This window comes from Bombina bombina, chromosome 3 (assembly GCF_027579735.1).
Source record: "Bombina bombina isolate aBomBom1 chromosome 3, aBomBom1.pri, whole genome shotgun sequence".
NCBI lineage: Eukaryota > Metazoa > Chordata > Amphibia > Anura > Bombinatoridae > Bombina > Bombina bombina.
In genome coordinates, this window is record NC_069501.1 from 1,295,658,565 (window position 1) to 1,295,683,700 (window position 25,136).

At 41.7% G+C, this 25,136-nt stretch overlaps 1 protein-coding gene across 1 annotated transcript in view; it reads left to right on the forward strand.

The window, feature by feature from the left end:
* Positions 1 to 25,136, forward strand: part of LCMT2 (leucine carboxyl methyltransferase 2) — a 753,265-nt gene that overhangs the window by 133,868 nt on the left and 594,261 nt on the right. Inside the window, exon 6 of the mRNA XM_053705698.1 lies at positions 17,990 to 18,179. Coding sequence (XP_053561673.1) covers positions 17,990 to 18,179 — 190 coding nt within the window. The remainder of the gene's footprint in view (positions 1 to 17,989; positions 18,180 to 25,136) is intronic.

Consider the following 25,136-nt stretch of genomic DNA (forward strand, 5'->3'; position numbering starts at 1 on the left):
CAAACAGTGCAAGAGGTAAATGACACCTGTAGTGTTACAGGTGATCCATTGTTTTATATTATATTGTCTACCTGTTGAGGTTTCAAATTTACATGTTTTTTGTATGAACCTACAATACACACAATGCCCACAAGGGCTACAGCCTTCCCATTTACCTCTTGCACTTAACCAATTGGTTGTCGGTTTTCTTATGTATTCACTTCTGACAAGCTTATCCCTAAGACTATCAGCTTTACGTGCTGTCAATAAAGGGAAGTCTCCTACATAATCTCTCAATTCAGTGTCAATAGTCAACATGTGCCAATATTTTTTCATTATATCTCTAAGTTTACCCCAGTGTGAATTAAACTTAGTTATAAGGCGTACCTTGTCTCCATTCCTTTTAACTGCATTTTGTCTATAGAGCAGATCATTCCTTGTGCTATTCTTAGCCCTAGTCCAGGCCCTTTTAACCTGTCTCTTAGAATATCCTCTTTCAAGGAACCTACATGACATCTCTTTAGCCTGTAATTCAAATTCCTCTGAATTGGAACAATTCCTTCTTAACCGAAGGAATTGGCCAACTGAAATGCCAGATTTTAAGCATTCAGGATGATGACTGCTAGCATGTAGGAGGCTATTAGTGGCCGTTGATTTACGATAGACCTTGGTGGTTAGGTGTCAAAAAGTTGTTCAAAAAGTTTCCAATTGTGCCAACCTTTTACTGCATCCCTAAGCTGCACAAATGCATGAGTAAACTGCCGGGACGACCGATTATCTCGGGCATAGGGGGGCCAATGGAGGGGGCGAGTAGGTATATAGACTACTTTATGAGACCCTTCCTAAGTTCATTGCCCTCCTATGTCCAAGATACTTCAGATGTCCTTAGGAAATTGGATGGCATTGACGTTGATGAGGATACATGGTTGGTGACCCTTGATGTTGAGTCGTTATACTCCTCGATCCCTCATGCTGTAGGGATCAGAGCGACTAGATATTTTCTTGAACAAAGAGGGCATGATTTTCAGAAACATACTGACTTTGTAATCTCTGTGTTACATTTGATATTAAATAACAATATCTTCCAGTTTGACGGAAAGTATTATAGACAGCTCCAAGGTACGGCCATGGGTGCCACATGTGCCCCCACCTATGCCTGTTTACATCTTGGCTTATGGGAGGCACGAGAAGTTTTTTCGTGCTTTGAATCCCTGGTGGAGGCACATGTGGCACTCTGGCTCCGCTATGTGGACGACATTCTCCTCCTATGGAGGGGTAGTAAAGAATTATTAGAAAATTTCTTGAGTATTTTGAACACTGACAATGGGTACAATATTTCTCCAACATTGGTGTGTCCGGTCCACGGCGTCATCCTTACTTGTGGGATATTCTCTTCCCCAACAGGAAATGGCAAAGAGTCCCAGCAAAGCTGGTCACATGATCCCTCCTAGGCTCCGCCCACCCCAGTCATTCTCTTTGCCGTTGCACAGGCAACATCTCCACGGAGATGGTTAAGAGTTTTTTGGTGTTTAAATGTAGTTTTATTCTTCTATCAAGTGTTTGTTATTTTAAAATAGTGCTGGTATGTACTATTTTCTCTGAAACAGAAAAGGATGAAGATTTCTGTTTGTAAGAGGAGGATGATTTTAGCAGACAGTAACTAAAATCGATTGCTGTTTCCACACAGGACTGTTGAGATGAAGTAACTTCAGTTGGGGGAAACAGTTAGCAGTCTTTTCTGCTTAAGGTATGACTAGCCATATTTCTAACAAGACTGTGTAATGCTGGAAGGCTGTCATTTCCCCTCATGGGGACCGGTAAGCCATTTTCTTAGTTAAACATAAAAGAATAAAGGGCTTCAAAAAGGGCTTAAAAACTGGTAGACATTTTTCTGGGCTAAAACAATTGCTTTACTAGGCATATTATGCAGATTCTAACTAATTATTGGTATTATAATCTTGGGGAACGTTTAGAAAAACGGCAGGCACTGTGTTGGACACCTTTTTATGATGGGGGCCTTTCTAGTTATAGACAGAGCCTCATTCTGGGACTGTATAGGGGTTAAATGTAAAAACGGCTCCGGTTCCGTTAATTTAAGGGTTAAAGCTCTGAAATTTGTTGTGCAATACTTTTAATGCTTTAAGACACTGTGGTGAAATTTTGGTGAATTTTGAACAATTCCTTCATACTTTTTCACATATTCAGTAATAAAGTGTTTTCAGTTTGAAATTTAAAGTGACAGTAACGGTTTTATTTTAAAACGTTTTTTGTGCTTTGTTGACAAGTTTAACATGTCTGTACCATCAGATAAGCTATGTTCTATATGTATGAAAGCCAATGTGTCTCCCCATTTAAATTTGTGATAATTGTGCCATAGTGTCCAAACAAAGTAAGGACAGTAATGCAACAGATAATGATATTGCCCAAGATGATTCCTCAAATGAGGGGAGTAAACATGATACTACATCATCCCCTACTGTGTCTACACCAGTTATGCCCACACAAGAGGCCCCTAGTACATCTAGTGCGCCAATACTTATTACCATGCAACAATTAACGGCTGTAATGGATAACTCCATAGCAAATCTTTTATCCAAAATGCCTACTTATCAGAGAAAGCGCGATTGCTCTGTTTTAAACACTGAAGAGCAAGAGGACGCTGATAACTGTTCTGACATACCCTCACACCAATCTCAAGGGGCCATGAGGGAGGTTTTGTCTGATGGAGAAATTTCAGATTCAGGAAAAATTTCTCATCAAGCTGAACCTGATGTTGTGACATTTAAATTTAAATTAGAACATCTCTGCGCACTGCTTAAGGAGGTGTTATCTACTCTGGATGATTGTGACAATTTGGTCATTCCAGAGAAATTATGTAAGATGGACAAGTTCCTAGAGGTTCCGGTGCCCCCAGACGCTTTTCCTATACCCAAGCGGGTGGCGGACATAGTAAATAAAGAGTGGGAAAGGCCCGGCATACCTTTTGTTCCCCCCCCTATATTTAAGAAATAATTTCCTATAGTCGACCCCAGAAAGGACTTATGGCAGACAGTCCCCAAGGTCGAGGGGGCGGTTTCTACTCTAAACAAACGCACTACTATTCCTATCGTAGATAGTTGTGTTTTCAAAGATCCTATGGATAAGAAATTAGAGGGTTTGCTTAAAAAGATTTTTGTACAGCAAGGTTACCTTCTACAACCAATTTCATGCATTGTTCCTGTCACTACGGCAGCGTGTTTCTGGTTCGAGGAACTAGAAAAATCGTTCAGTAAAGAATCTTCGTATGAGGAGGTTATGGACAGAGTTCAAGCACTTAAATTGGCTAACTCTTTTGTTTTAGATGCCGCTTTGCAATTAGCTAGATTAGCGGCGAAAAATTCAGGGTTTGCTGTCGTGGCGCGCAGAGTGCTTTGGCTAAAGTCTTGGTCAGCGGATGTGTCTTCCAAGACAAAATTGCTTAACATTCCTTTCAAAGGTAAAACATTATTTGGACCTGATTTGAAAGAGATTATTTCAGACATCACTGGGGGAAAGGGCCACGCCCTCCCACAGGATAGGTCTTTTAAGGCTAATAATAAGCCTAATTTTCGTCCCTTTCGCAGAAACGGACCAGTCTCTAATTCTGTATCCTCTAAGCAAGAGGGTAATACTTCACAACCCAAACCAGCCTGGAAACCAATGCAAGGCTGGAACAAGGGTAAGCAGGCCAAGAAGCCTACCACTGCTACCAAAACAGCATGAAGGGATAGCCCCCGATCCGGGACCGGATCTAGTGGGGGGCAGACTTTCTCTCTTTGCTCAGGCTTGGGCAAGAGATGTTCAGGATCCTTGGGCGCTAGAAATAGTTTCTCAAGGTTATCTCCTGGAATTCAAGGAACTACCCCCAAGGGGAAGGTTCCACAGGTCTCAATTATCTTCAAACCAAATAAAGAGACAGGCATTCTTACATTGTGTAGAAGACCTGTTAAAGATGGGAGTGATACATCCAGTTCCAATAAGAGAACAAGGAATGGGATTTTATTCCAATCTGTTCATAGTTCCCAAAAAAGAGGGAACATTCAGACCAATTTTGGATCTAAAGATCCTAAACAAATTTCTCAGGGTACCATCGTTCAAAATGGAAACTATTCGAACGATCCTACCTACTATCCAGGAAAATCAATTTATGACTACCGTGGATTTAAAGGATGCGTACTGTGGCAAACCTAGCCACTTCTGGACTATAACGTAAGAAAGGTTGTCTGTGACAGACCCTTCGGTCAGGACTGAAAGTGTTAACTTTATTTTCTAACCACAAGTGGCTGGCTCCAGCTACAATCTAATTAATGCTTAGCATTCTATTGTTTGATCACCCCCAGAGAGAAACGCCTAAGTGATAAGGAGAGTCAAGAGTGTCCTGTGGTTGAAGTGTTTAAGTAATATAATCCTATTGTATCATGTCAAGGGCGCTTCTCCCTTTTATCTAATGTACAACATTCTTTCCACCCCCATCTGGGGGGGGGGGGGGTCAAAAACCTGTATAAATCTGTATGCTGCCTTCAAATAAAGTGTTATTCTGTTTAAAACCTGAAAACTGGCTGGGTTGTGAACTGCTGATTCCCTATGCAGGACATTGTTCCCTGGTGTTAACCCTTGGTATCCGGTTGGTACCGTTACAATTGGTGGCAAGCGACGGAATGAACCTTATCGCCCAGAAGAGCAACTACACAAGCCAGTAACCTCAGGAAGAGGGGGATTACTACAATACTGACTAAGATGGAAGGAGTACCAGGGACCGAAGTGAATGGAGATGGATTATTCTAAGCTAAAGAGACAAACGTAAAAGGAACTGCTAGAAGCCAGGGGAAAGATAGGCAGCAGCAAACCCAAGGCTATATTAATTGCTGAGCTGATGGAGGGAGACAGAGCTCGCAGCGCTACGCCTCCAGCAGCCATGGAGGAGACCCTATACCAGAGGGAAATGAGGACCAGGCTGGAATTTTTACCCCAACCTGTACCACGGGATATGCTATCCGTGGTAATGGCAGATGTGCAGGAGTACGTGATGGCACACAGTCCGCGGAATGCATCCTCCCGAGCAGAATCCATTTTGGACGCACTCAGCAACCCAGTAAGACCCAAAATCCCATACCATGCATTTAAAATGTTTTGTGAGGAGAAGGATGAGATTGATGGGTATTTACAGGATTTTGAGAGACTGTGCGAGTTACATGATTTGGAGCAGTCCGTATGGGTGCCGGTGCTAGCAGGCAAGCTAGCCGGTAGGGCAGCGGAAGCGTATCGCGCTGTACCCAGGGAGGACAGCAAGGATTACGCTAAAGTGAAGAGAGCGATCTTGGAAAGATATGCCATTACCTCAGAGGCATACCGGCGCAAGTTTAGAGGCCTGCGCAAGCCAGAAAGAGATTCCCATGCAGAGTGGGCCCACAAGCTGGATCAAGCATCTCAGGGGTGGATACAGGCCAGCCAAGCTACCACCATGGAAGAATTGCGACAACTGATGCTGTTGGAGCAATTCTTTAACGGCTTGTCCCCAGAAGCCCAAGAATGGGTGAGAGATCGAAAACCCCTCACCTTAACCGAAGCAGCCAGATTAGCAGACCAGCATTTTGATGCCAGGAGGCACCATGGACTACAGCCTAACAACGGACGGGCTAATATACAATGCCACACCTGCAAGCAGTGGGGACATATGGCACGTGAGTGCACCCAAAATCGGAGCAGACAAGCTTGGAACCAGGTCAGACAGAACCTGGCCCCAAGGGCGGCTGCTCACCATTACCAAACGGAGCCAGCCGCTCATGAGGTGTTGAGCACCCAAGCCGAGGAACCCCTGGGAATTCTGCATGAGGTGATGTCGGTCCAGGGACTTCGGGATTCGGGAGCTACTTTAACCCTGATAGCTCCCCATTTGGTGCCGGATACAGCACCCACTGGCGGATCCGTGGCAGTACGAGGGGCAGGGGGAGCAGTATACCGATTGCCCACTGCTAGAGTGGAGTACAGACCCCCAGTCACCCCAGCAGCTGCCAGTTACCAACCCCCGGCGCACCGCTATACCACACGGCCTCCGGCCACGAACTACCCTCAGAGAGCCCGGTTCAATTTGCGGGGCTACTCACAACCTATTCGGTGCTTTGGATGTAAGCAACTAGGGCACAAAAGACCAGAGTGTCCCCTAAATGCAGCGAATCAAGCACAGTCCTGGAGAAGACCCGCTGGCGGAATCCCACATAATCCTCAGCCTGTGGCCCGCTACGTAGAGGCGCCAGAATGCTGGGGCAGCCTACATGAAGCAGACCCCGTGCAAGCTGCCCACCGGAATAACCGGCAACGGGTTAAAGTGAATGGGAAGGAGGTCAGTTGTCTACGGGATACTGGTGCTACCATGACCTTGCTTCAAGAGAACTTGGTGCCTGAGAAACAGCACACTGGAGACACTGTGGCTGTGAGGGTAGCAGGGGGCACTGTGTTCCGCCTACCTGTTGCCAGGGTACATTTGGATTGGGGAGTGGGCGCTAGACTTGTGAATGTGGGGGTCAAGAAGGACTTACCTGCTGATGTTCTCCTTGGAAATGACTTGGCCCCCCTTGTTTCTGCCTATGCTCCCATGGATCCCGCTAATGTTAACCCTGTGACTACCCAAGCCCAGTCCCTCCGGGAAGAGACGCTTCCATGTTTGGGGTGGGGGCAGTACTGAGCCAAGTTGGAGCAGATGGCGGAGAACACCCCGTAGCTTACTTGAGCCGAAAGTTGTTGCCCCGGACATCCCCAAGCCGATCCGTTGGGATCAGACTGTGTATGCCGGCTTGGTTCTGGGGGAGCATTGTGGCAAACCTAGCCACTTCTGGACTATAACGTAAGAAAGGTTGTCTGTGACAGACCCTTCGGTCAGGACTGAAAGTGTTAACTTTATTTTCTAACCACAAGTGGCTGGCTCCAGCTGCAATCTAATTAATGCTTAGCATTCTATTGTTTGATCACCCCCAGAGAGAAACGCCTAAGTGATAAGGAGAGTCAAGAGTGTCCTGTGGTTGAAGTGTTTAAGTAATATAATCCTATTGTATCATGTCAAGGGCGCTTCTCCCTTTTATCTAATGTACAACATTCTTTCCACCCCCATCTGGGGGGGGGGGGGTCAAAAACCTGTATAAATCTGTATGCTGCCTTCAAATAAAGTGTTATTCTGTTTAAAACCTGAAAACTGGCTGGGTTGTGAACTGCTGATTCCCTATGCAGGACATTGTTCCCTGGTGTTAACCCTTGGTATCCGGTTGGTACCGTTACACGTACCTACATATTCCTATCCACAAGGAACATCATCAGTTCCTAAGGTTCGCTTTTCTGGACAAGCATTACCAGTTTGTGGCACTTCCATTTGGATTAGACACTGCTCCAAGGATTTTCACAAAGGTACTAGGGTCCCTTCTAGCTGTTCTAAGACCAAGGGGCATTGCAGTAGTACCTTACTTGGACGACATCCTGATTCAAGCGTCGTCCCTGTAAAAAGCAAAGGCTCATACGGACATCGTCCTAGCCTTTCTCAGATCTCACGGATGGAAGGTGAACAAAGAAAAAAGTTCTCTGTCCCCGTCAACAAGAGTTCCCTTCTTGGGAACAATAATAGATTCCTTAGAAATGAGGATTTTTCTGACAGAGGTCAGAAAATCAAAACTTCTAAGCTCTTGTCAAGTACTTCATTCTGTTCCTCGTCCTTCCATAGCGCAGTGCATGGAAGTAATAGGATTGATGGTTGCAACAATGGACATAGTTCCTTTTGCACGAATTCATCTAAGACCATTACAACTGTGCATGCTCAGACAGTGGAATGGGGATTATACAGACTTGTCTCCGATGATTCAAGTAGATCAAAAGACCAGAGATTCACTCCGTTGGTGGCTGACCCTGGACAATCTGTCACAGGGAATGAGCTTCCGCAGACCAGAGTGGGTCATTGTCACGACCGACGCCAGCCTAGTGGGCTGGGGCGCGGTCTGGGAATCCCTGAAAGCTCAGGGTCTATGGTCTCGGGAAGAGTCTCTTCTCCCGATAAACATTCTGGAACTGAGAGCGATATTCAATGCTCTCAGAGCTTGGCCTCAACTAGCAAAGGCCAAATTCATAAGGTTTCAGTCAGACAACATGACGACCGTTGCATATATCAATCATCAGGGGGGAACAAGGACTTCCCTGGCGATGAAAGAAGTGACCAAGATAATTCAATGGGCGGAGGATCACTCCTGCCACTTTTCTGCGATCCACATCCCAGGAGTGGAATATTGGGAAGCGGATTTTCTGAGTCGTCAGACATTCCATCCGGGGGAGTGGGAACTCCATCCGGAAATCTTTGCCCAAATAACTCAATTATGGGGCATTCCAGACATGGATCTGATGGCGTCTTGTCAGAACTTCAAGGTTCCTTGCTACGGGTCCAGATCCAGGGATCCCAAGGCGACCCTAGTAGATGCACTAGTAGCACCTTGGACCTTCAACCTAGCTTATGTATTCCCACCGTTTCCTCTCATCCCCAGGCTGGTAGCCAGGATCAATCAGGAGAGGGCCTCGGTGATCTTGATAGCTCCTGCGTGGCCACGCAGGACTTGGTATGCAGACCTGGTGAATATGTCATCGGCTCCACCATGGAAGCTACCTTTGAGACAGGACCTTCTTGTTCAGGGTCCATTCGAACATCCGAATCTGGTTTCCCTCCAACTGACGGCTTGGAGATTGAACGCTTGATTATATCAAAGCGTGGGTTTTCAGATTCTGTAATAGATACTCTGATTCAGGCTAGAAAGCCTGTAACTAGAAAAATTTACCATAAAATATGGAAAAAATATATCTGTTGGTGTGAATCTAAAGGATTCCCATGGAACAAGATAAAAATTCCTAAGATTCTATCCTTTCTACAAGAAGGTTTGGAGAAAGGATTATCTGCAAGTTCTCTGAAGGGACAGATCTCTGCTTTATCTGTTTTACTTCACAAAAGACTGGCAGCTGTGCCAGATGTTCAAGCATTTGTTCAGGCTCTGGTTAGGATCAAGCCTGTTTACAGACCTTTGACTCCTCCCTGGAGTCTAAATCTAGTTCTTTCAGTTCTTCAAGGGGTTCCGTTTGAACCCTTACATTCCGTAGATATTAAGTTATTATCTTGGAAAGTTTTGTTTTTGGTTGCAATTTCTTCTGCTAGAAGAGTTTCAGAGTTATCTGCTCTGCAGTGTTCTCCGCCCTATCTGGTGTTCCATGCAGATAAGGTGGTTTTGCGTACTAAGCCTGGTTTTCTTCCGAAAGTTGTTTCCAACAAAAATATTAACCAGGAGATAGTTGTACCTTCTTTGTGTCCGAATCCAGTTTCAAAGAAGGAACGTTTGTTACACAATTTGGACGTAGTCCGTGCTCTAAAATTCTATTTAGAGGCCACTAAAGATTTCAGACAAACATCTTCCTTGTTTGTTGTTTATTCTGGTAAAAGGAGAGGTCAAAAAGCGACTTCTACCTCTTTCCTTTTGGCTTAAAAGCATTATCCGATTGGCTTATGAGACTGCCGGATGGCAGCCTCCTGAAAGAATCACAGCTCACTCCACTAGGGCTGTGGCTTCCACATGGGCCTTCAAGAACGAGGCTTCTGTTGACCAGATATGTAAGGCAGCGACTTGGTCTTCACTGCACACTTTTGCCAAATTTTACAAATTTGATACTTTTGCTTCTTTGGAGGCTATTTTTGGGAGAAAGGTTTTGCAAGCTGTGGTGCCTTCCATTTAGGTGACCTGATTTGCTCCCTCCCTTCATCCGTGTCCTAAAGCTTTGGTATTGGTTCCCACAAGTAAGGATGACGCCGTGGACCGGACACACCAATGTTGGAGAAAACAGAATTTATGCTTACCTGATAAATTACTTTCTCCAACGGTGTGTCCGGTCCACGGCCCGCCCTGGTTTTTTAATCAGGTCTGATGAATTATTTTCTCTAACTACAGTCACCACGGTATCATATGGTTTCTCCTATATATATTTCCTCCTGTCCGTCGGTCGAATGACTGGGGTGGGCGGAGCCTAGGAGGGATCATGTGACCAGCTTTGCTGGGACTCTTTGCTATTTCCTGTTGGGGAAGAGAATATCCCACAAGTAAGGATGACGCCGTGGACCGGACACACCGTTGGAGAAAGTAATTTATCAGGTAAGCATAAATTCTGTTTTTTCTTACATGTGAAATGAGTAAAGAGGAAGCAACATTCTTAGATTTATTAATAAGAAAAGAAGGTAGACACCTAACCACTAAGGTCTATCGTGAATCAACGGCCACCAATAGCCTCCTACATGCTAGGAGTCATCATCCTGAATGCTTAAAATCTGGCATTCCAGTTGGCCAATTCCTTCGGTTGAGAAGGAATTGTTCCAATTCAGAGGAATTTGAATTACAGGCTAAAGAGATGTCATGTAGGTTCCTTGAAAGAGGATATTCTAAGAGACAGGTTAAAAGGGCCTGGACTAGGGCTAGGAATAGCACAAGGAATGATCTGCTCTATAGACAAAATGCAGTTAAAAGGAATGGAGACAAGGTATGCCTTATAACTAAGTTTAATTCACACTTGGGTAAACTTAGAGATATAATGAAAAAATATTGGCACATGTTGACTATTGACACTGAATTGAGAGATTATGTAGGAGACTTCCCTTTATTGACAGCACGTAGAGCTGATAGTCTTAGGGATAAGCTTGTCAGAAGTGAATACATAAGAAAACCGACAACCAATTGGTTAAGTGCAAGAGGTAAATGGGAAGGCTGTAGCCCTTGTGGGCATTGTGTGTATTGTAGGTTCATACAAAAAACATGTAAATTTGAAACCTCAACAGGTAGACAATATAATATAAAACAATGGATCACCTGTAACACTACAGGTGTCATTTACCTCTTGCACTGTTCGTGTCCCCTATATTACATAGGGAAAACTAAACGTGACCTGAAAGATCGAGTGAAGGAGCATAGGGATGACATTAAGAATAAAGAACAGGATAGTCCGGTGGCTGGACACTTTGAATTATACCACAATTCTGACTTTACTATTATGAAAGTAACTGGTATTCAGCATATAAAACAGCACCGCCTTGGTGGTGATGTTGATAACATGCTATTAAGGAATGAATCCCGATGGATCTATCGCTTAAACACACTGGCTCCAAATGGCCTTAATGAAAAAATTGATTTTTCATGTTTCCTGTAGAACACTTTCTTTGTAGGGGACAACAAATAACCCTTGGTATTTCTCTCTTTTATTAATTCAGTTGTACAGATAGTAGCCAATAGTCTTGCCCAGAATGTAAGAAAAAGTTAAGAGATGTGAAAATTGTATTTGCTGAGAATATGTGTAGTTTTGGTTTTGCCATCCCGGAATGAAAAAATACCCTAAAATATGTTGCATAACATGTAACTATTTAATAAATATGGTGTATGTGCAAATAGATGTTGTAGTTTAACTTTGTATATAAGGTTGCAGCACTGTTGTTAAAACAGTCATCAATTAAATATTTAAATTAGCCATTGAGCTATAAAAGTGGTGTAATTACCACATACAAGCATCTGATGAAGCCCTAAAGTCAGCCCACTAAAGGAGAGGGGCGAAACGCGTCATGCCTGACGTTTGAGAAGCGGCAACTGTTTGAAGTGGAGTGTTAATTTTCTGGCAGCTGGTCCCAAGTTCACTGAGTTACTGTGATGTGGTTCTAACAACTAACAAGCATGCAGCAGTCTTGAATCTTAAGTTCCGGTCCTGTGAGTACAAGGAGGCATTAACCGCATAGGAGCCTATACATAAACCGCTTTGTTTGGAGATTTACCAAGGATCCGGTAGGAAGCATATGCAAGTTTTAAGATGGATCAAGTGGTAATTATATAAGCTGGTTTTAGATGATATACTGAAACTTTGTACCGCAAATGTGGTGAGGCTGCTTGCTTTGTAATCCATGTTGGTTTTCCAATCAGTAACGCTGGAACTGTTTCTTTGCAACAATTTCACATACAGAGCGTGTGATTCAAACTAAGTGCTCTGGTATTCACGGACATTTAATATTCTGTGTCTATACTGAAGAATTTGTTGCAACAATATATCTTTCACATTCTTGTTTGTAGCAGGCTAAATGTTTTTGTTATGGTTTGTTACAATAATTCAATTACTTGTTATAACGGAAGTTTAACGGTTATGTGCTAGATATTAGGTGTTAACCAGGCCTGGTTCATATATTTCACTCCTTTTACTTACACAATTGGGATTGGGGTAATTTTGTTTCTGACATGTGTAGGTTTAGCAAATAAACCACTTGTTATTTATGCAATTTGCGTGCTGCCTTGTCATTCTTTCTCACAGCTACTATTATGCAGATTTATCTCCTCGGATAAACCTGGATCAAGAGACCAGATATTCTCTTCTTTGGTGGTTGTCACAGGATCACCTGTCCTGGGGAATGTGTTTACGCAGGCCAGCGTGGGTTATAGTGACGACAGACGCCAGCCTTCTGGACTGGGGTGCAGTCTGGAATTCCCTGAAAGCACAGGGTTTGTGGACTCAGGAGGAGGCCCTCCTACCGATAAATATTCTGGAATTAAGAGCGATATTCAATGCTCTTCAGGCGTGGCCTCAGCTGGCCTCGGCCAGATTCATCAGGTTTCTGTCAGACAACATCACGACTGTGGCTTATATCAATCATCAGGGGGGAACAAGGAGTACCTTAGCGATGTTAGAAGTTTCCAGGATAATCCGATGGGCAGAGACTCACTCTTGCCATCTGTCAGCAATCTATATCCCAGGGGTAGAGACCTGGGAGGCAGATTTTCGAAGTCGTCAGACTTTTCATCCGGGGGAGTGGGAACTCCATCCGGAGGTGTTTGCTCAACTGGTTCAGCTATGGGGCACACCAGAATTGGATCTGATGGCGTCTCGTCAGAACGCCAAACTTCCTTGTTACGGTTCCAGGTCAAGGGATCCTCAGGCAGTACTGATCGATGCTCTAGCAGTACCCTGGAAGTTCAACCTGTCTTATGTGTTTCCACCTTTTCCTCTCCTTCCGCGTCTGATTGCCAGAATCAAACAGGAGAGAGCTTCGGTGATTTTGATAGCGCCTGCGTGGCCACGCAGGACTTGGTATGCAGACCTGGTGGACATGTCATCTCTGCCACTGTGGACTCTGCCACTGAGACGGGACCTTTTGATTCAAGGTCCATTCAAGCATCCAAATCTAATTTCTCTGCAACTGACTGCTTGGAGATTGAACGCTTGATTTTATCAGGGAGTCGGTCATAGATACCTTGATTCAGGCTTGAAAGCCTGTCACCAGGAAGATCTATCATAAGATATGGCGTAAATATCTTTTTTTTGTGCGAATCCAAAGGCTACTCATGGAGTAAGATCAGGATTCCTAGGATTTTGTCTTTTCTCCAAGAAGGATTGGAGAAAGGATTGTCCGCTAGTTCCTTAAAAGGACAGATATCTGCTTTGTCTATTCTGTTGCACAAGCGTCTGGCAGATGTCCCAGACGTTCAGGCTTTTTGTCAGGCTTTAGTTAGAATTAAGCTTGCGTTTAAACCTGTTGCTCCGCCATGGAGTCTAAATTTAGTTCTTAAAGTTCTTCAGGGGGTTCCGTTTGAACCCATGCATTCCATAGATATTAAGCTTCTATCTTGGGAAGTTCTGTTACTAGTTGCTATCTCTTCAGCTATCTCTTCAGCTCGAAGAGTTTCTGAACTATCTGCATTACAATGTGACTCGCCTTTGTTTTCCATGCTGATAAGGTGGTTTTGCGTACCAAGCCTGGGTTCCTACCCAAGGTTGTTACTAACAGGAATATCAATCAAGAAATTGTTGTTCCTTCTCTGTGTCCTAATCCTTCTAAGAAGGAACGTCTGTTGCACAACTTGGACGTGGTTCGTGCCTTGAAGTTTTATTTGCAGGCAACCAAAGATTGTCGTCAGACATCTTCTTTGTTTGTTGTCTATTCTGGAAAGCGTAGGGGTCAAAAGGCTACGGCTACCTCTCTTTACTTTTGGTTGAAAAGCATCGTCCGTTTGGCTTATGAGACTGCTGGACAGCAGCCTCCTGAAAGAATTACAGCTCACTCTACTATAGTGGTTGCTTCCACATGGGCTTTTAAAAATGATGCTTCTGTTGAACAGATTTGTAAGGCTGCGACTTGGTCTTCGCTTCATACCTTTTTCCAAATTTTACAGATTTGATACTTTTGCTTCTTCGGAGGCTATTTTTGGGAGAAAGGTCTTGCAAGCAGTGGTGCCTTCCGTTTAGGTTCCTGTCTTGTCCCTCCCTTCATTCGTGTCCTAAAGCTTTGGTATTGGTATCCCACAAGTAAGGATGAAACCGTGGACTCGGTACATCTTGCAAAAGAAAACACAATTTATGCTTACCGGATAAATTTCTTTCTTTTGCGATGTCCCGAGTCCACGGCCCGCCCTGTCTATTCAAGACAGATAGTATTTTTTTATTGAAAACTTCAGTCACCTCTGCACCTTATAGTTTCTCCTTTTTCTTCCTTGGCCCTCGATCGAATGACTGGGGGGTGGAGTTAAGGGGGGAGCTATATAGACATCTCTGCTGTGGGTGCTCTTTTTGCCACTTCCTGTTAGGAAGGATAATATCCCACAAGTAAGGATGAAACCGTAGACTTGATACATCGCAAAAGAAAGAACTTTATCAGGTAAGCATAAATTTAGTTTTTTTACAAAAAATTACATTTAAAAAAATTTGTGCTGAAGCAGGGACACACCTACACACTGCTGCCGACACAGTTTGAAAAGCACTGCCTTAAAGGGACAGATTTCTGTTTTATCTATTTTGCTACACAAGCGTCTGGCAGATGTTCAATCTTTTTGTCAGGCTCTGACTAGAATCAGGCCTGTTTTTAGACCAATTGCTCCTCCTTGGAGTTTGAATTTAGTTCTTAATGTTCTTCAAGGGGTTCCGTTTGAACCCATGCATTCCATAGATATTAAGTTGTTATCTTGGAAAGTTTTATTTTTGTTTGCTATTTCTTCTGCTCGCAGAGTTTCTGAGCTTTCAGCGTTACAATGTGATTCTCCTTATCTTATTTTCCATGCTGATAAGGTGGTGTTACGTACCAAACCTGGTTTTCTTCCTAAGGTTGTTTTTAATAAGAATATTAATCAGGAAATTGTTGTTCCTTCCTTGTGTCCTAATCCTTCTTCTAAGAAGGAACGTCTGTTACATAACTTGGACGTGGTCCGTGCCCTGAAGTTTTACTTGCAGGCGACTAAAGAATTTCGTCAATCATCTTCATTATTTGTTGTTTTTTTCTGGAAGAAAAGGAGCCAGAAAGCTACGGCTACCTCTCTTTCTTTTTGGCTGCAGAGTATCATCCGTTTGGCATATGAGACTGCTGGACAGCAACCTCCTGAAAGAATTATGGGCTCATTCTACTGGGCCTGTGGCTTCCTCATGTGCATTTAAAAGTGATGCATCTGTTGAACAGATTTGTAAGGCTGCAACTTGTTCGTCTCTTCACATTTTTTCCAAATTTGATACTTTTGCCTCGGCTGAGGCTGTTTTTGGGAGAAAGGTTCTTCAAGCAGTGGTGCCTTCCGTTTAGGATCCTATCTTGTCCCTCCCTTTCATCTGTGTCCTTTTGCTTTGGTATTGTATCCCATAAGTAAGGATGAAATCCGTGGACTCGTCATATCTTGTAAAAGAAAAGGAAATGTATGCTTATCTGATAAATTTATTTCTTTTATGATATGACGAGTCCACCACCCACCCTGTCATTTTCTAAGACAGGTCGTTATTTTTGTTAAACTTCAGTCACCTCTGCACCTTGGCTTTTCCTTTCTCTTCCTAACTTTGGTCGAATGACTGGAGTGGGAGGGAAGGGAGGAGCTATATATACAGCTCTGCTGTGGTGCTCTTTGCCTCCTCCTGCTGACCAGGAGGCGTAATCCCATAAGTAAGGATGAAATCTGTGGACTCGTCATATCGTAAAAGAAATAAATTTATCAGGTAAGCATAAATTTCTTTTTTTTGGACTGATCAATCGATGTATTTGTCCTACACCTTTTGAATAGTTTTTATTGTGTTTTATTGTTCTTCGTTGCCTTTTTTAGATAAATTTAATGGTTATGCATAAATTAGAGGATTATTGCATTTAGAAAATTATTGCTCCACAGGTGTGGCCACACCCAGATAAATTTATATTTTGTTATTGTTTTTATGTTATTTGGGTATATTCTGTGTTTTTATATATACTGATGAAATATTTACCCATATTTTTAATTCCCACCTCCTAAGATACTTTTACTCACTTCTTTACCTTGGCTTTTTGGATTTAAGATCTGCAAAGAGATTGATATTTCATACACACCCCTATACCCCTCTGCTCCCCACAGAGCGCCACTCTTTTCACATAACCTTTTTGTCCATCACAACTATAGAGTCCTCCTTATCTGATTTTGTTTTATGATATACTCCCTGCCTTGGAGAGTTTGTTTTATAATGATATACTCCCTGCCTTGGAGAGTTTGTTTTATAATGATATACTCCCTGCCTTGGAGAGTTTGTTTTATGATGATATGCTCCCTGCCTTGGAGAGTTTGTTTTATGATGATATACTCCTTGCCTTGGAGAGTTTGTTTTATAATGATATACTCCCTGCCTTGGAGAGTTTGTTTTATAATGATATACTCCCTGCCTTGGAGAGTTTGTTTTATAATGATATACTCCCTGCCTTGGAGAGTTTGTTTTATAATGATATGCTCCCTGCCTTGGAGAGTTTGTTTTATGATGATATGCTCCCTGCCTTGGAGAGTTTGTTTTATGATGATATGCTCCCTGCCTTGGAGAGTTTGTTTTATAATGATATGCTCCCTGCCTTGGAGAGTTTGTTTTATAATGATATGCTCCCTGCCTTGGAGAGTTTGTTTTATGATGATATGCTCCCTGCCTTGGAGAGTTTGTTTTATGATGATATGCTCCCTGCCTTGGAGAGTTTGTTTTATGATGATATGCTCCCTGCCTTGGAGAGTTTGTTTTATAATGATATGCTCCCTGCCTTGGAGAGTTTGTTTTATGATGATATGCTCCCTGCCTTGGAGAGTTTGTTTTATGATGATATGCTCCCTGCCTTGGAGAGTTTGTTTTATAATGATATGCTCCCTGCCTTGGAGAGTTTGTTTTATGATGATATACTCCCTGCCTTGGAGAGTTTGTTTTATGATGATATGCTCCCTGCCTTGGAGAGTTTGTTTTAATGCCTTTATTTGGCCTGGTGTAAGGTTCTCCCTATTGCTAGTCCCCTTTGAATGTCATTTTGAGAAGATTTTCCCCTACTCTTGTGAATTTTTGTGTGTGGGATAGAATACAGATCTTGGTTTTTTAACCTGCATGTGTTGCCTTACTTTTCTCTATTTCTGATCCATCCATCTCTAGAGAGTAAAGACCAAGAAAATCTCTGGCTTCTGAGAATTTAAAGTAGTAATACTGGGGATTAGAATATTGTCTGTCTCCCTGGAACCTTCATGGTTCAAATGCTGTTCTGCCTAAACATGTTTTCTAAGCGTAAGGTTTCTTACCAACCTATTTAAATCCATTATAGTTTCAAAAACATTGAATTTGGTGGTTGGCACAAATTGAAGAACTAAGACTGATATTTATTCCTATGGAGTTAGATAAGTTACTTATGTTGGTGTCCTGTATTTGTTCCTCCCTTTCCTGAGTGCATAGTGTTCCCTCTGAGTTTTTCCCCTCTGTCTCCTGTAGCGTTTAGTGCAGCAGCATTTAGCTATCATATCCTTGCTGTGTTTTGTTCGGATGTGATGTGCTACACGTTACTATGTGGCACCCTTTGTCATTTTCTTGTTATTGGTTGTATCCGTTACAGATCCCTGGTTACCAAATACTAATTTCACCTCAACAGCTGTAACTCTCTTCATTTTCTGCTAACTATAAATACCTGTTAGATATTTTTATAAATAGCACATATTACATTTCTGACCATTCACAGGTCCACAGATATCATTGGCTGGGCTGCAGCTCGCTTTCCAAATGCACGGTTCATCCTGTACGAACAAATTTGCCCAGAAGATCCCTTTGGACAAGTCATGATGGGTCATTTTGTCACACTGAATTCACCTTTGCGTTCCGTAGAGGCGTACCCCCTTCTACATGACCAGCGGCAGCGATTCTTACAGCAGGTTAGTATGTTGTGTGTACAGTGCACTCTACTGTAAGTGGTACAGGGGTCCTTGTCACCTACCAATGGCTCTATTGCTAGTAGGGCAGCACCTGCACTGGCTTCAGCTGCCATTGGCACATGTGCTGGAACAAATAATGCTAAAGATTAGACTTTATAAAAATATAAACATGAGCAAATAATAAAGTAATAAATGATACAAATCAGAAAAAAAACACATTAAAATAAAATGTATAATAATTATATTTATAATTAGTTCTGTAAACAATTTAATTTCTTTTTCTTTCTAATTGCAGTGAGAGTCCACGATTCATTCCTTATAGGAAATACTTCACCTGGCCACCAGAAGGAGGCAGACACCCCAAACAAGTTTAATATCCATCCCACTTCCCCTATCCTCTCAGTAGTTCTTAGCCTCGCATCATGGAGGTTGGCAGAGGTGCTTTGCTGAAGACTTTAAATTAATGTCCTCAATGGATTGTTTTCTTCAAGAGCACAGGGGAGTGTTGAGTAGCAATGTAAACCTCTTGGTAGAGTAGTGGTGACGTGTAGCTACTGGATGTCACAGGGAGGTTCCCAGGCCTCATTTGTGTAATCAATGCTATCCTCCCATGCAGTCAACCAGTGTAAGTTACACTGCTTTCCTTTGTCACAGGTACCTGTCAGAGGGAGAATTCTGCTGTCAGACCTGGAGTAGCTTTAATAAAAAGACTTCTGTAAGGTAAGCCTTTGCCTGTACATGACTCAGAGTATGGGTTGTAAACCACTGATCCTCTAGTGAGGGTGAGCTGCGCACTCAGCATCTGGGACACAATGCTTTTCTTATGGCACTAATACTACTTAGTGTGGAGTGGGCAGTGTGTGTTTGCGGCTAAACTGTCTGGGAGTGATTCATTTTTCCTTCCATTAGGCAGGGAGAGTCCACAACTTCATTCCTTACTGTTGGGAAATACAACACCTGTCCACCAGGAGGAGGCAAAGACACCTCAGTCAAAGGCTTAAATATTCCTCCCACTGCCCCTATCCCCCAGTCATTCTTTGCCTTTCGTCACTATAGGAGGTATATATGTAACAAATAGCCATCAGCACTAGATATCTGCAAAGAAACTTTTATTGGAGCAAACAATCAGCTGCGTTTCGAGGTGTTAACCTCTTAATCATGCTAATGATATAGTCATTTTTCAGCATTTAAATACACTCCCAATGGCGCCAAACTGACCTCACAGGGACCTAAGGCTGCCATCTAGTGGTTACAAACACCTACACCATTAAAAACTGCTTAATACAAAATATCATTAAAAACATATGGATAACTTATATTAGGCATGCTTATCATATTGAAAAAATTGAAAAAATATATTTATTTGCTTTCATATTCTTTTCTATCTTAAATAGCTAATGTGCAACATAGAAAATTAATAGGCTTACATTGATATTAACAACACTATTAGGCTGTTATTTAATCTGGGTACCAATACAGTATAGGGCTATAGTTATAAAGAGGTTAATGGAAACATGATAGATAGAAATCCCTATTGAGGCCTCTAGGTATTAAGGTGTCAAAGTGGTGTATCCACCACATTTTACGTTGTTTTAACAAAGTTTCCCTATTCATGCCACTGCGTTGAATATTGATGTGCTCTATAACTTGCCACCTAAGTTGACTAATTACATTCCCCTTGTCAATGAACTAAATGGAGCCTCTAGATTTCTCCTAATATTCGATCTATGCTGGCTTAATCTTTCTCTTATTAATTGGGTGGTCTCACCAAGATAAATTAAAGAGCATGGGCATTTAATTAAATAGATGACATAACTGCTGTTACATGTATGATACCCCTCAATATTGTATTTTTTCCCACTATGTGGATTAATTTTTTTTTTTACCTCTTATAATGGAGTTACAGCTGGCACAATTTAAACAAGGGTAACAACCTTTATTCATGCCCCCAATGTATGTTTGTTTGGCCTCTTTATCTGGACCTATATCAGATCTAACAAGCTGATCCCTGATATTACTCACTCTTCTGAAGGCCATTAGAGGAGGTTCCTTAAACTCTTCTATAGTGGGATTACAATCCCTTAGAACGTACCAGTTTTTTTTAATTGCCTTGCTGATAACATCACTCTAAGGATTGTACTGTGACACAAAAACCAATTTATTAGTTCCCTTGACTCCTTGTTTCTGTGGCCTTATACCTGGGTATTGTACTTCTTGGACCTTATTCCCTACTAACTCACGTGGGTAGCCTCTTGTTATAAATTTATTAGCCATTTCAGTTAATCTTTTATTGCAAAGAGACTCATTATTGACAATTTTTTTGACCCTTGTGAGTTGGCTTTTGGGTAATGACTATGAGTCTCCTTGGATGAAAACTCCTATAGTGCAACAATGTGTTCTTGTTCGTTTCCTTAGAATACAAATCAATATTAAGTACATTAGTTCCTTTGGAAACACGTGTATCTAAAAAAGTGACAGACTCTTCACTATAATTGACCGTGAACTGTAACCCTTTCACCATAGAGTTAAGTTCATTCACAAACTCTAATAGGCTCTCAACGTTGCCCCACCACACACCAAAAACATCATCTATATAGCGCCACCAGATGGTGCCATATCTCTTAAATAGTTCACTCTCGTATACAAACCGTTCTTCAAATTTGCTCAAGTATAAATTGGCGTATGATGGGGCAACGTTGGAGCCCATAGCTGTACCTCTTTTTTGTATAAACCACTGATCTTGAAATAAGAAAAAAATCCAAAACAGAACCAATCTAAGTAGGTCCTCCAAAAATTGGCAATGTAGTATAGAATACCTGCCGCTCACCATGAATGTCTTCTTGATCACGGCTATGCCGGTCTCATGTTTAATCGACGTATAGAGACTTTCGACGTCCATGGTGAACAGCAGGTACCTATCTGAAGGAAATTCCAATGTTTTGATTTTCATCAAAAAGTGTCTTGTATCTTTAAGATAACTTGCCATATTGGCAACCTCAGGTTGTAATAATTTATCTAAATACTTAGAGATATTGGTGAAAACTGACTCAATACAGGACACTATGGGTCTCCCTGGTGGTCTAATGGGGTCCTTGTGGATTTTAGGCACTGTATAAAAAATTGGATTCCTAGGGCTTTCTATATACAAATATTGTGCCAATTTAATATCAATTATGCCATGTTCCAAGGACCTATCCAATAAGCATTTAACTTCCTTTTGTATTTTTCTTACAGGGTTAACACTAATTTTGTCATATGTGTCAGTGTCATTAAGTTGTTCCTTAATCTCTGCAATGTAGTATTTCTTGTCTAGAATAACTGTGGCTCCGCCTTAATCGGCCCCTTTCAGAATGTCTTTGTTGTTTTTAAGTGATTTTAAGCCTGGTGATTTTTAAATGTGAAATTCCTCTGGCTTTTATTAAAGTTCTTATCCCTTTTATTAGATTTATTCTTGTCTTTAAGATGTTGAATGTCCCTCTCAAGTAGACTAATGAATGTGCTAATGCTATGATTTGTAAAATTTGGGTTAAAGGTACCACAGTTATTCTAGACAAGAAATACTACATTGCAGAGATTCAGGAACAACTTAATGACACTGACACATATGAAAAAATCAGTGTTAACCCTGTAAGAAAAATACAAAAGGAAGTTAAATGCTTATTGGATAGGTCCTTGGAACATGGCATAATTGATATTAAATTGGCACAATATTTGTATATAGAAAGCCCTAGGAATCCAATTTTTTATACAGTGCCTAAAATCCACAAGGACCCCATTAGACCACCAGGGAGACCCATAGTGTCCTGTATTGAGTCAGTTTTCACCAATATCTCTAAGTATTTAGATAAATTATTACAACCTGAGGTTGCCAATATGGCAAGTTATCTTAAAGAAACAGGACACTTTTTGATGAAAATCAAAACATTGGAATTTCCTTCAGATAGGTACCTGCTGTTCACCATGGACGTCGAAAGTCTCTATACGTTGATTAAACATGAGACCGGCACAGCCGTGATCAAGAAGACATTCATGGTGAGCGGCAGGTATTCTATACTACATTGCCAATTTTTGGAGGACCTACTTAGATTGGTTCTGTTTTGGATTTTTTTCTTATTTCAAGATCAGTGGTTTATACAAAAAAGAGGTACAGCTATGGGCTCCAACGTTGCCCCATCATACGCCAATTTATACTTGAGCAAATTTGAAGAATGGTTTGTATACGAGAGTGAACTCTTTAAGAGATATGGCACCATCTGGTGGCGCTATATAGATGATGTTTTTGGTGTGTGGTGGGGCAACGTTGAGAGCCTATTAGAGTTTGTGAATGAACTTAACTCTATGGTGAAAGGGTTACAGTTCACGGTCAATTATAGTGAAGAGTCTGTCACTTTTTTAGATACACGTGTTTCCAAAGGAACTAATGTACTTAATATTGATTTGTATTCTAAGGAAACGGACAAGAACACATTGTTGCACTATAGGAGTTTTCATCCAAGGAGACTCATAGTCATTACCCAAAAGCCAACTCACAAGGGTCAAAAGAATTGTCAATAATGAGTCTCTTTGCAATAAAAGATTAACTGAAATGGCTAATAAATTTATAACAAGAGGCTACCCACGTGAGTTAGTAGGGAATAAGGTCCAAGAAGTACAATACCCAGGTATAAGGCCACAGAAACAAGGAGTCAAGGGAACTCATAAATTGGTTTTCGTGTCACAGTACAATCCTTAGAGTGATGTTATCAGCAAGGCAATTAAAAAAAACTGGTACGTTCTAAGGGATTGTAATCCCACTATAGAAGAGTTTAAGGAACCTCCTCTAATGGCCTTCAGAAGAGTGAGTAATATCAGGGATCAGCTTGTTAGATCTGATATAGGTCCAGATAAAGAGGCCAAACAAACATACATTGGGGGCATGAATAAATGTTGTTACCCTTATTTAAATTGTGCCAGCTGTAACTCCATTATAAGAGGTAAAAAAAAATTTCATCCACATAGTGGGAAAAAATACAATATTGAGGGGTATCATACATGTAACAGCAGTTATGTCATCTATTTAATTAAATGCCCGTGCTCTTTAATTTATCTTGGTGAGACCACCCAATTAATAAGAGAAAGATTAAGCCAGCATAGATCAAATATTAGAAGGAGAAATCTAGAGGCTCCATTGTCAAAGCAGTTCATTGACAAGGGGAATGCAATTAGTCAACTTAGGTGGCAAGTTATAGAGCACATCAATATTCAACGCAGTGGCATGAATAGGGAAACTTTGTTTAAACAACGTAAAATGTGGTGGATACACCACTTTGACACCTTAATACCTAGAGGCCTCAATAGGGATTTCTATCTATCATGTTTCCATTAACCTCTTTATAACTATAGCCCTATACTGTATTGGTACCCAGATTAAATAACAGCCTAATAGTGTTCTTATTATCAATGTAAGCCTATTAATTTTCTATGTTGCACATTAGCTATTTAAGATAGAAAAGAATATGAAAGCAAATAAATATATTTTTCCAATTTTTTCAATATGATAAGCATGCCTAATATAAGTTATCCATATGTTTTTAATGATATTTTGTATTAAGCAGTTTTTAATGGTGTAGTTGTTTGTAACCACAAGATGGCAGCCTTAGGTCCCTGTGAGGTCAGTTTGGCGCCATTGGGAGTGTATTTAAATGCTGAAAAATGACTATCATTAGCATGATTAGGGCCGCTGATTGTTTGGTCCAATAAAAGTTACTTTGAAGATATCTAGTGCTGATGGCTATTTGTTACATGTATGCTTGTTGAGTATTGCAGCGATACTCAGCCATTCGTGCACTATATACCCAGCTGTGCTGCTATCCCAACATTGGACTATTGTCACTATAGGAGGTGGCAGAGAAGTGTCAGAAGATTTGGATAGCCATGTAATGGTTATGTTCCCTTCAAGAAAGGACTGGAGTTTTAAGTAATCATGTCAACCTGCAAGACTGTCATACTTGAGAGGCTGTGCCTATTCCACAGCATGGATCCTGGAGGGTCAAACCATTTTTATATATACACTTTTGCTATACAGGGTCACAGTGTAGCTCTTTTATGCCTCAGTAGGATCAAGGGTTAATTGCTCCTTCAGGGAGATTATTTGAACATCAAGGGTTTATTTATAACTGCTTTAATTTGTGATTTTTGGGCTCATAGACTGGGTGCTTTTGGCTTGGAACAAACAGGTTTGACTTTCGTTTATGAGTGTTGCACAGCTCATAATAGCTTAACTCCTTTTTCATAGCAGGGGAAGTCCTGTCCTACACACCACGTGACCGGGTGCAGTCTTTCCATTTTCCTTCAATCCTGCTGCGGACATCACTCCTAGGGAGAGTGTTATCACCGTTAGCTGTCTGGGTCTAGGAGGTGATGAGTGCCCCAGCTATTGGGATTATTAAGGTGCCATTTTTTTCAAATAAAAGCGTTCTTTTGTCTGTCCTTTTGTGGATATATCTTAGCTATGGAGGACTCTGATACTACATTAGAAGGTCTTCTTCTGTACTGATTAATAATTCCTGTTTATATTGTGAGGAGGCCGTGGTTTGCCCACCTGCTCAATTTTGTTCCATTTGCCCAAGCAGTGTCCTAAAGTCTAAGAAGGGAGATAAGCCTGCTAATACTCATAGCGCTATTAGCCCCTCTGAGCCATCTACCTCTCAGGAATCTGTGTCCCGAGAGACTGCTACCTTTTCTACACTACCTGCTCCACATGCAGTTCCCCACGACCCAACTAATCCTCCATCTGGAGTGGGCTTTTTTCCTGTGGACTTTACCGCGCAGTTACAATCGGCGGAATCTGCGGTCCTGAGTGCCTTACCTGCCTCTAGCAAACGGAAGAGAAAGGTTAAACATGGTTCTCCTCACCTAGAGTCATCAAAATATTTATCGGATTTAGCTACTATGTCCCAGATTTCCGAGGATGAGTTA